Source organism: Oncorhynchus keta, chromosome 21 (assembly GCF_023373465.1).
Source record: "Oncorhynchus keta strain PuntledgeMale-10-30-2019 chromosome 21, Oket_V2, whole genome shotgun sequence".
Lineage (NCBI taxonomy): Eukaryota > Metazoa > Chordata > Actinopteri > Salmoniformes > Salmonidae > Oncorhynchus > Oncorhynchus keta.
Genome location: NC_068441.1, coordinates 57,057,515 through 57,068,705, shown reverse-complemented (window position 1 = coordinate 57,068,705; position 11,191 = coordinate 57,057,515). Strand labels below are relative to the sequence as shown.

The following is an 11,191-nucleotide window of genomic DNA, read 5'->3' as shown; positions in this document are numbered from 1 at the left end:
ACTACTCCTCCTCGTCGGAGGGCGAAGAAGAGCGTGACACTTACTTTGGTCCTCCGATCCTTGCTACTCCTCCTCGTCGGAGGGCGAAGAAGAGCGTGACACTTACTTTGGTCCTCCGATCCTTACTACTCCTCCCTCGTCGGAGGGCGAAGAAGAGCGTGACACTTACTTTGGTCCTCCGATCCTTACTACTCCTCCTCGTCGGAGGGCGAAGAAGAGCGTGACACTTACTTTGGTCCTCCGATCCTTGCTACTTACTTACTCCCTCGTCGGAGGGCGAAGAAGAGCGTGACACTTACTTTGGTCCTCCTATCCTTACTACTCCTCCTCGTCGGAGGGCGAAGAAGAGCGTGACACTTACTTTGGTCCTCCGATCCTTGCTACTCCTCCTCGTCGGAGGGCGAAGAAGAGCGTGACACTTACTTTGGTCCTCCGATCCTTACTACTCCTCCTCGTCGGAGGGCGAAGAAGAGCGTGACACTTACTTTGGTCCTCCGATCCTTACTACTCCTCCTCGTCGGAGGGCGAAGAAGAGCGTGACACTTACTTTGGTCCTCCGATCCTTGCTACTTACCCTCCTCGTCGGAGGGCGAAGAAGAGCGTGACACTTACTTTGGTCCTCCTATCCTTACTACTCCTCCTCGTCGGAGGGCGAAGAAGAGCGTGACACTTACTTTGGTCCTCCTATCCTTACTACTCCTCCTCGTCGGAGGGCGAAGAAGAGCGTGACACTTACTTTGGTCCTCCGATCCTTACTACTCCTCCTCGTCGGAGGGCGAAGAAGAGCGTGACACTTACTTTGGTCCTCCGATCCTTACCTCCTCCTCGTCGGTGGGCGAAGAAGAGCGTGACACTTACTTTGGTCCTCCGATCCTTGCAACTCCTCCTCGTCGGAGGGCGAAGAAGAGCGTGACACTTACTTTGGTCCTCCGATCCTTGCAACTCCTCCTCGTCGGAGGGCGAAGAAGAGCGTGACACTTACTTTGGTCCTCCGATCCTTGCAACTCCTCCTCGTCGGAGGGCGAAAAGAGCGTGACACTTACTTTGGTCCTCCGATCCTTGCTAGTCGGAGGGCGAAGAAGAGCGTGACACTTACTTTGGTCCTCCGATCCTTACTACTCCTCCTCGTCGGAGGACGAAGAAGAGCGTGACACTTACTTTGGTCCTCCGATCCTTACTACTCCTCCTCGTCGGAGGGCGAAGAAGAGCGTGACACTTACTTCGGCCACGGAGAAGCAGAGCCCATAAGTCCTCGGTAGTGATTTTTAATTATATTGTTGACATGACAAAAAAATCACATCAAAAGTAAAGTGAATCTTGCATTTTGAAAAGATATTAGATTGAATATGCATCCAAATTGAAAGAGTGACTTTGTGAATATGTTGTTTCAGTCAATTGAAACTTGATCTGATTTGATCTGATTTGATTGTGGTGAATATGTTCCATAATGTAGTTATAAAATAATAATAATTTTAAATATAAATATTTGGCTGGTCAATAAAACATTGTGGCAAGAGGTAAAATAGATATATAATCAACCACGCCACAATTCCATCCCAGACCCCATCAAGTCTGACCTGTTTGGTCTGATCAAAGTGTAGGATAACTTTTCAAACGGAGACCTCCTCTCAGCCTTGATTATGTTAACTAATCAAATACTAACAACCACACACACACCACATTAAACACTACATCAACTAGTACTTAGCATTTAACTCTACACCTGAGATGTTTCCACCAAGTCAGCCAAGACAAAATACCTTGGAGAGAAAATTGGTCTTTGAGTGCGCAGCCCATAATGATGCTTATAAATAGAGTTACACCATTCTGGTATACATTCACCAAATTCCCAGGTTTACTAAATAAAAAAAATGGTTCGAAAATTCCTAAAAATAGGATTAATATAAAATGCAAAATATTTCAACCATATCTTAACGTTGTGTAGAACAGCAACAACTAAATGTATGCAGAGAACGTGGCACATCCAGAGTAAACGTATTAATAGCACTTGTGCCTCATCTGATATGGGACAGGGTAGTAAGAGCACGGCATGGAAATTTAGGTCATCAGCTTGAGCAAATTCTTTTGTGTGTTTACTGGGTTTAAATCTGCTACTACGAAACGCAAATACACTCGTACAACACATGGCCCAAACAGCATGGGAGAAAGGAAACTCTCTCTCTCTCTCTCTCTCTCTCTATATATATATATATATAAATAACTAGTTATGTCAGACAGTTCCAGGGGGAACATGAGAGCTGAAACGAGTATCTATATCATCAGACAGAGAGAGTTCCACACAGCAGAAGTGAAATGAAATGACTCACTGAATGAACAATGTTAAAGTTGAATAGAGCCCAGAGTTGATTATTCCTTTCATACCATGGCTATAATTTAACACATTTGTCGCTAGAAATGACTGAATATTTGGTAACCGTACAAAATGACTTGCAAGTTTAGCTAACCAAACTATGAGTCCTTAGCTTGCCATTGTGAAAATCTAATTCAACAATGACAATGTTTTCCGATTCAACTTTAGCTTTCAAAAGCAACTGAAACACATAACATGTATGAAGTAACTATAGCCATTTAATTCTACCGTGCAAATATACAGTGCGTTATAGGGAATTAATGAATGCCCTTCAAGCCAATCAGAAAGCAGTATTCAACAATGTCATGGTATAATGTAATATAATCAGAATATATCAAACTGAATCTAAACAGAATATATAAATGTTTAATAAATATGGACACCCAAATCGTATCGGCTGTAGCGAGTGCAAATGACATTAAATCTACTATAAAAAAGTGTGAAATGAAAAACTGGAAGTACACCTCATGAGCCTTCATATAGCATGCATAAAGGCTTCTTATAGCTTACATAAAGATTCATAAGCACTACATAGTGCCTTCAGAAAGTATTCATACCCCTTGACTTAATCCACATTTTGTTGTGTTTCAGCCTGAATTCAAAATGGATTCAATATGTATTTTTTCTCTCACCCTTATCTACCACACAATACCTCATAATGACAAAAGTGAAAAATGTTTTTAGAAATTGAGGGAAATTTATAAAAAAAATGTAAACACAGAAATAGCTCATTTGCATAAGTATTCATACCCCTGAGTCAATACATTGTAGAATACTTAAGCGATAAGGCATGAAGGGGTGTGGTATATGGCCAATATACCACGAATAAGTGCTGTTCTTAGGCACAGCCCAACCCGGAGACACTCCCTAGCAGTGGTACATTGGCCATATCTCACAAACCCCAGAGGTGCCTTATTGCTATTATAAACTGTTTACCAACTTAATTAGATAAGTAAAAATGTCTGTTTTGTCATACCCATGGTATACGGTCTGATATACCACGGCTGTCAGCCAATCAGCATCCAGGATTCGAACCAAGCAGTTTATAATTTGTAATATGCCTTTGTTGGTGATTATGTCTGTATCGGCTTTGAGTCGTCTTGGGTATGTCTGTATCAGCTTTGAGTCGTCTTGGGTGTGTCTGTATCAGCTTTGAGTCGTCTTGGGTGTGTCTGTATCAGCTTTGAGTCGTCTTGGGTGTGTCTGTATCAGCTTTGAGTCATCTTGGGTATGTCTGTATCAGCTTTGAGTCGTCTTGGGTGTGTCTGTATCAGCTTTGAGTCGTCTTGGGTGTGTCTGTATCAGCTTTGAGTCGTCTTGGGTATGTCTGTATCAGCTTTGAGTCGTCTTGGGTGTGTCTGTATCAGCTTTGAGTCGTCTTGGGTGTGTCTGTATCAGCTTTGAGTCGTCTTGGGTGTGTCTGTATCAGCTTTGAGTCGTCTTGGGTATGTCTGTATCAGCTTTGAGTCGTCTTGGGTGTGTCTGTATCAGCTTTGAGTCGTCTTGGGTGTGTCTGTATCAGCTTTGAGTCGTCTTGGGTATGTCTGTATCAGCTTTGAGTCGTCTTGGGTGTGTCTGTATCAGCTTTGAGTCGTCTTGGGTGTGTCTGTATCAGCTTTGAGTCGTCTTGGGTGTGTCTGTATCAGCTTTGAGTCGTCTTGGGTGTGTCTGTATCGGCTTTGAGTCGTCTTGGGTGTGTCTGTATCAGCTTTGAGTCGTCTTGGGTGTGTCTGTATCAGCTTTGAGTCGTCTTGGGTGTGTCTGTATCGGCTTTGAGTCGTCTTGGGTGTGTCTGTATCAGCTTTGAGTCGTCTTGGGTATGTCTGTATCGGCTTTGAGTCGTCTTGGGTATGTCTGTATCAGCTTTGAGTCGTCTTGGGTATGTCTGTATCAGCTTTGAGTCGTCTTGGGTATGTCTGTATCAGCTTTGAGTCGCCTTGGGTATGTCTGTATCAGCTTTGAGTCGTCTTGGGTGTGTCTGTATCAGCTTTGAGTCGTCTTGGGTGTGTCTGTATCAGCTTTGAGTCGTCTTGGGTGTGTCTGTATCAGCTTTGAGTCGTCTTGGGTGTGTCTGTATCAGCTTTGAGTCGTCTTGGGTATGTCTGTATCAGCTTTGAGTCGTCTTGGGTGTGTCTGTATCAGCTTTGAGTCGTCTTGGGTGTGTCTGTATCAGCTTTGAGTCATCTTGGGTATGTCTGTATCAGCTTTGAGTCGTCTTGGGTGTGTCTGTATCAGCTTTGAGTCGTCTTGGGTGTGTCTGTATCAGCTTTGAGTCGTCTTGGGTGTGTCTGTATCAGCTTTGAGTCGTCTTGGGTGTGTCTGTATCAGCTTTGAGTCGTCTTGGGTGTGTCTGTATCAGCTTTGAGTCGTCTTGGGTGTGTCTGTATCAGCTTTGAGTCGTCTTGGGTGTGTCTGTATCAGCTTTGAGTCGTCTTGGGTGTGTCTGTATCAGCTTTGAGTCGTCTTGGGTGTGTCTGTATCAGCTTTGAGTCGTCTTGGGTGTGTCTGTATCAGCTTTGAGTCGTCTTGGGTATGTCTGTATCAGCTTTGTGTCGTCTTGGGTATGTCTGTATCAGCTTTGAGTCGTCTTGGGTGTGTCTGTATCAGCTTTGAGTCGTCTTGGGTGTGTCTGTATCAGCTTTGAGTCGTCTTGGGTGTGTCTGTATCAGCTTTGAGTCGTCTTGGGTGTGTCTGTATCAGCTTTGAGTCGTCTTGGGTGTGTCTGTATCAGCTTTGAGTCGTCTTGGGTGTGTCTGTATCAGCTTTGAGTCGTCTTGGGTGTGTCTGTATCAGCTTTGAGTCTTCTTGGGTATGTCTGTATCAGCTTTGAGTCGTCTTGGGTGTGTCTGTATCAGCTTTGAGTCGTCTTGGGTGTGTCTGTATCAGCTTTGAGTCGTCTTGGGTATGTCTGTATCAGCTTTGTGTCGTCTTGGGTATGTCTGTATCAGCTTTGAGTCGTCTTGGGTATGTCTGTATCAGCTTTGTGTCGTCTTGGGTATGTCTGTATCAGCTTTGAGTCGTCTTGGGTATGTCTGTATCAGCTTTGAGTCATCTTGGGTATGTCTGTATCAGCTTTGTGTCGTCTTGGGTATGTCTGTATCAGCTTTGAGTCGTCTTGGGTATGTCTGTATCAGCTTTGTGTCGTCTTGGGTATGTCTGTATCAGCTTTGAGTCATCTTGGGTATGTCTGTATCAGCTTTGAGTCATCTTGGGTATGTCTGTATCAGCTTTGAGTCATCTTGGGTATGTCTGTATCAGCTTTGAGTCATCTTGGGTATGTCTGTATCAGCTTTGAGTCATCTTGGGTATGTCTGTATCAGCTTTGAGTCATCTTGGGTATGTCTGTATCAGCTTTGAGTCATCTTGGGTATGTCTGTATCAGCTTTGAGTCATCTTGGGTATGTCTGTATCGGCTTTCCCTTCAATTACTTTTACTCTATTTCTCTATTCACCAATGTCTTTAAATACCTTTATTTATTTTTTAATAAGGAGAATGGCTTGTTTCATTTTATATTCTATTCCTACAGGCAGATCTGTGTACAATCAGATCATTTGGCGCAGCTGTGTTGTCTTCCTCCCCATTAACCTCTATGAAATAGAGCTCTATCGCTCTACAGCACTGGTTGGCCCCTAGTGGCCAGTCAGGTGTAGTGCACAATGCTGTCCTCACACTCCCGGGGCACAGTGAGTGTGTAGCTGTGACAGGACAGTTTGTAGTTGTTCCCATCGTTGTTGTCCCAGTACTCAGCTCCCATCACTCTGTAACACACAGCGAACTCCAGCTGGGCTCCAGGCAGCAGGATGAAGGGCGGGACGGGCAGGCGGAACCTGAATACATCAGACTCTGGTCCCTCCATCTGATCCCGGTGGAGGGTAGCCACCCAGCAGGCTCTGGTCTCAGCACTGCTTCTCCAGTTAGTGAAGGAGTAGTGAATCGTCACCTCCTTGTTGAAGGCCAGGTTGAGGACCTGCACCTTGCCGACGATGCCCAGCTCAGAACACAGGACCTGGTCCAGAGAGACCATCTGCTCCACCAGGCGCTTAACGAACCCCGGCTGGGAGCCCGTGTTTTCGGGAAAGCAGGGTTTGAAGTAAGGCAAGGAAAGCTCCAGGGACCGCCCTGAGTTCATCTCAGCGCTCATGAGAAGTCTGGAGAAGACGTGGGGGGGAATCCAAGGCTCCTCTCCTTTGCTGAACACCTTGACTTCCTCCAGCTTCAGCCCCAAGGAGTCCACAAAGCGTACCTGGCGGTCTCTGTTTCTCTCGTGGACCGAGGGCAAAGACTGGGCCCTGCGTCTTATGATGGGCTGGACGGGAGGGTCACTGGACAGGTTGCAACTGAAAATGGGCTCCTCGGGGGGCGGGGGACGTGGGCTAGGAGGCCGGATCTTGACAGGGGCTTTGGTTGGCTCTGGTTTGGAGTCCAAGATGTCCGTCACTCGGATAATCTTAGTAGTGGTCTGGCATGGGGTCACACTGCTGTAGCTGCTGGTGTTCTGGAGCACACCAAGAGACCATGCCCTATCTCTCCCTACCACACCTGGAGACATCGACTCTGGCCTCCAAGGAGGCACTGCCCTCTGCTCCCCTATCATGCCTGGAGACACAGCTCTGGGTTTTCCTTTGATGCAAGGAGACACTGTTTTCAGCCTGTCGTTGCCACAAAACCATGTCCTCTCCTTCTCCTTCCCAACGACACCATGAGACACTGCTTTGGGCCTCCCCACGCTGGCCATGCTGCTCATCATCGAAACAGGACTGGACAGACAACACAACACAACACTGTTAACAAACTGTATAGCAGGATAACTAATGTTATCCAGCCTGAAGACTAGGTTATAGGAGAACCAACACAACACTGTTAACAAACTGTATAGCAGGAAAACTAATGTTATCCAGCCTGAAGACTAGGTTATAGGAGAACCAACACAACACTGTCATATTCTAGTTAGAACTGTTAAAACTCTACATGCTCACAAATAACATGCTTTGGAAAATAGATTCTATAAGCCCTTAAAATGCATGTAAGTATAGCAGCTTAGTTAAAACATAAACATGCAAATAGATCTGTATGTCTACCTACCCAGTAACAGTATCCCTTAAACAGAGAAGCAAACACCATTCTCTGTTTCACATGCCCTTCCCTCTGTACAGCTGTCCGAGCTTACAACTTGTTGTATTTCTGTTACTCAAACACATGACCTGCTGCTCTGATCCTAAGCCCCAACCTCTCTCTCTGCAGCTTGAATACATTTCTCTCTTTCTCTCTCTCTCTCTCTCTCTCTCTCTCTCTCTCTCTCTCTCTCTCTCTCTCTCTCTGTCCTCTCTCTCTCTCTCTCTCTCTCTCTCTCTCTCTCTAAGGGGCTTTATTGGCATGGGAAACGTGTTTGCATTGCGAAAGCAAGTGAAATCAACAATAAACAAAACAACAACAACAACAATTAAGGGAATTAAACAAAACGAAGCTGAAAACAATCAGACAATAACAACGTTTAAAATATTATATTACTAGCGGTTAAAAAATGTACGATAACATTTAAAATGTTATATAAACAATGTGCCAATAATAGAATGGCAATAATAGAATGCATGAATGACGAGGGAAATAAATGGGTAGATAAATATAGGTTGGATGTTTCTGACCCACTGGTTGACCTTTTCTTGTGGCAGCAGGTCACACATTTTGCTGCTGGGATTGCACACTGCTATTTCACCCAGTAGATATGGGAGTTTGTCCAAATTTGATTTGTTTTTCGAATTCTTTGTGGATCTGAGGAAAATACGTATCTCTAATATGGTCATTACATTGGACAGCAGGTTAGAAAGTGCAGCTCAGTTTCCACTTCATTTTGTGGGCAGTGTGCACATGGCCTGTCTTCTCTTGAGAGCCATGTCTGCCTACGGTGACCTTTCTCAATAGCAAGGCTATGCTCACTGAGTCTGTACATAGTCAAAGCTTTTCTTAGCTATGGGTCTCTCTCTCTATCGCTCTCTCTCGCTCTCTCTCAGCTTCAATGGATGCCCCCCTGCCAACACCTTTACAAATATTAGGTTTAAATGTCAGGACAAGAGCAATTATTTCAGGTTCCTTTTCCAGCAAAATACCATACTTTCATGTAATTTACAGACCACTGGGTATAACTGGTTGCGCATAGTGGGTTATGAGTGTAACACGAATGCACACAGCAACTTGATTGTAATTTTCTTTAGGTTATTCATTTCCTTGCTTCAGCTTTGATGTGCTCAGCCTTTTGACATTTGGCTATATGAGCCTCCCATTGGGTTTTAGGAAAGAGTGGAACGTAGTGTGTTCTGTGCTGCTTGGCGCATGGACCCAGAGCCAAATATAAACTATATATAGCAAGTTGTCTGGTTTTTCCCCAAGGCATGTTCTATAAGAGATGATTCAGCTATTATACACTCGTTACTGACAGGTGTATAAAATCGAGCACTCAGGTCTCTCAAGGTCAGCTAGCCAAGGTCAGTATTGGTTAGCCGTGTTCTGGCCCTCAGGTCTTCCAAGGTCAGTATTGGTTAGCCATCTTCTGGCCCTGTCGTCTCTCAAGGTCAGCATTGGTTAGCCGTGTTCTGGCCATGTCGTCTCTCAAGGTCAGCATTGGTTAGCCGTGTTCTGGCCCTGTCATCTCCCAAGGTCAGCATTGGTTAGCCATGTTCTGGCCCTGTCGTCTCCCAAGGTCAGCATTGGTTAGCCATGTTCTGGCCCTGTCGTCTCCCAAGGTCAGCATTGGTTAGTCGTGTTCTGGCCCTCAGGACTCCCAAGGTCAGCATTGGTTAGCCATCTTCTGGTCCTCATGTCTTCCAAGGTCAGCATTGGTTAGCCATGTTCTGGCCCTGTCGTCTCCCAAGGTCAGCATTGGTTAGTCGTGTTCTGGCCCTCAGGACTCCCAAGGTCAGCATTGGTTAGCCATCTTCTGGTCCTCATGTCTTCCAAGGTCAGCATTGGTTAGCCGTGTTCTGGCACTGTCATCTCCCAAGGTCAGCATTGCTTAGCTGTGTTCTGGCCCTCAGGTCTCCCAAGGTCAGCATTGCTTAGCTGTGTTCTGGCCCTGTCGTCTCCCAAGGTCAGCATTGGTTAGTCATGTTCTGGCCCTCAGGTCTCCCAAGGTCAGCATTGGTTAGTCATGTTCTGGCCCTGTCGTCTCTCAAGGTCAGCATTGGTTAGCCGTGTTCTTGCCCACATGTCTTCCAAGGTCAGCATTTGTTAGCTGTGTTCTGGCCCTGTCGTCTCTCAAGGTCAAATCAAATCACATTTATTTATATAGCCCTTTGTACATCAGCTGATATCTCAACGTGCTGTACAGAAACACAGTCTAAAACCCCAAACAGCAAGCATTGCAGGTCTAGAAGCACGGTGGCTAGGAAAAACTCCCTAGAAAGGCCAAAACAGAACATGGCCAAGATGTTCAAATGATCATAAATGACCAGCATGGTCAAATAATAATAATCACAGGCAGAACAGTTGAAACTGGAGCAGCAGCACGGCCAGGTGGACTGGGGACAGCTGTTGGCCGAGGTTGGAATAGCCAGGAGGAAGGCATGGCCAGCCGTTGAGAAATGCTTGTTTTCGATCCAAGTTTTCGATTATCATGGATTTATCGGTGGTGCCCATGTTACCTAGCCTCAGTACAGTGGGCAGTACAGTCGTCTCTCAAGGCCAGCATTGGTTTGCCGTGTTCTGGCCCTGTCGTCTCCCAAGGTCAGCATTGGTTAGCCGTGTTCTGGCCCTCATGTAATTCCAAGGTCAGCATTGGTTAACCATGTTCTGGCCCTCATGTATTCCAAGGGCAGCATTGGTTAGCCATGTTCTGGCCATCAGGTCTCTCAAGGTCAGCATTGGTTAGCCATGTTCTGGCCCTCATGTCTCTCAAGGTCAGCATTGGTTAGCCATGTTCTGGCCCTCATGTCTCTCAAGGTCAGCATTGGTTAGCCATGTTCTGGCCCTGTCATCTCCCAAGGTCAGCATTGGTTAGCCATGTTCTTGCACTGTCGTCTCCCAAGGTCAGCATTGGTTAGCCATCTTCTGGCCCTCATGTCTTCCAAGGTCAGCATTGCTTAGCTGTGTTCTGGCCCTGTCGTCTCCCAAGGTCAGCATTGGTTAGTCATGTTCTGGCCCTCAGGTCTCCCAAGTTCAGCATTGGTTAGTCATGTTCTGGCCCTGTCGTCTCTCAAGGTCAGCATTGGTTAGCCGTGTTCTGGCTCTCATGTTTCCCAAGGTCAGCATTGGTTAGCCGAGTTCTGGCCCTTATGTCTCCCAAGGTCAGCATTGGTTTGCCGTGTTCTGGTCCTGTCGTCTCTCAAGGTCAGCATTGGTTAGCCGTGTTCTTGCCCACATGTCTTCCAAGGTCAGCATTTGTTAGCTGTGTTCTGGCCCTGTCGTCTCTCAAGGCCAGCATTGGTTAGCCGTGTTCTGGCCCTCATGTCTCCCAAGGTCAGCATTGGTTAGCCATGTTCTGGCCCTCATGTCTTCCAAGGTCAGCATTGGTTAACCATGTTCTGGCCCTCATGTATTCCAAGGGCAGCATTGGTTAGCCATCTTCTGGCCCTGTCGTCTCCGAAGGTCAGCATTGGTTAGCCGTGTTCTTGCACTGTCGTCTCCCAAGGTCAGCATGGGTTAGCCATCTTCTGGCCCTCATGTCTCCCAAGGTCAGCTTTGGTTAGCCGCATTCTGATCCAGTCGTCTCACGGTAAGCATTGTTTAGCCGTGTTCTGGCCATCATGTCTTCCAAGGTCAGCATTGGTTAGCCATCTTCTGGCCCTGTTGTCTCCCAAGGACAGCATTGGTTAGCCGTTTTCTGGCCC

At 46.2% G+C, this 11,191-nt stretch overlaps 1 protein-coding gene across 1 annotated transcript; it reads right to left on the bottom strand.

Annotated features, from left to right (window-relative positions):
* Nucleotides 1–2,571: 2,571 nt before the first annotated feature.
* On the bottom strand, nucleotides 2,572–7,608 carry LOC118379554 (protein phosphatase 1 regulatory subunit 3D-like). The gene is made up of 2 exons (XM_035766571.2): nucleotides 7,455–7,608; nucleotides 2,572–7,129 (listed from the first exon to the last, which is right to left on the bottom strand). The coding sequence occupies exon 2, from the start codon at nucleotides 7,117–7,119 to the stop codon at nucleotides 6,013–6,015; it is 1,107 nt and encodes a 368-aa protein (XP_035622464.1). The 5' UTR covers nucleotides 7,120–7,129; nucleotides 7,455–7,608; the 3' UTR covers nucleotides 2,572–6,012.
* Nucleotides 7,609–11,191: the final 3,583 nt, after the last annotated feature.

What these genes read in the sequence shown, in the direction of transcription:
- LOC118379554 (XM_035766571.2), bottom strand. Translation starts at nt 7,119, where the DNA reads ATGATGAGCAGCATGGCCAGCGTGGGGAGGCCCAAAGCAGTGTCTCAT.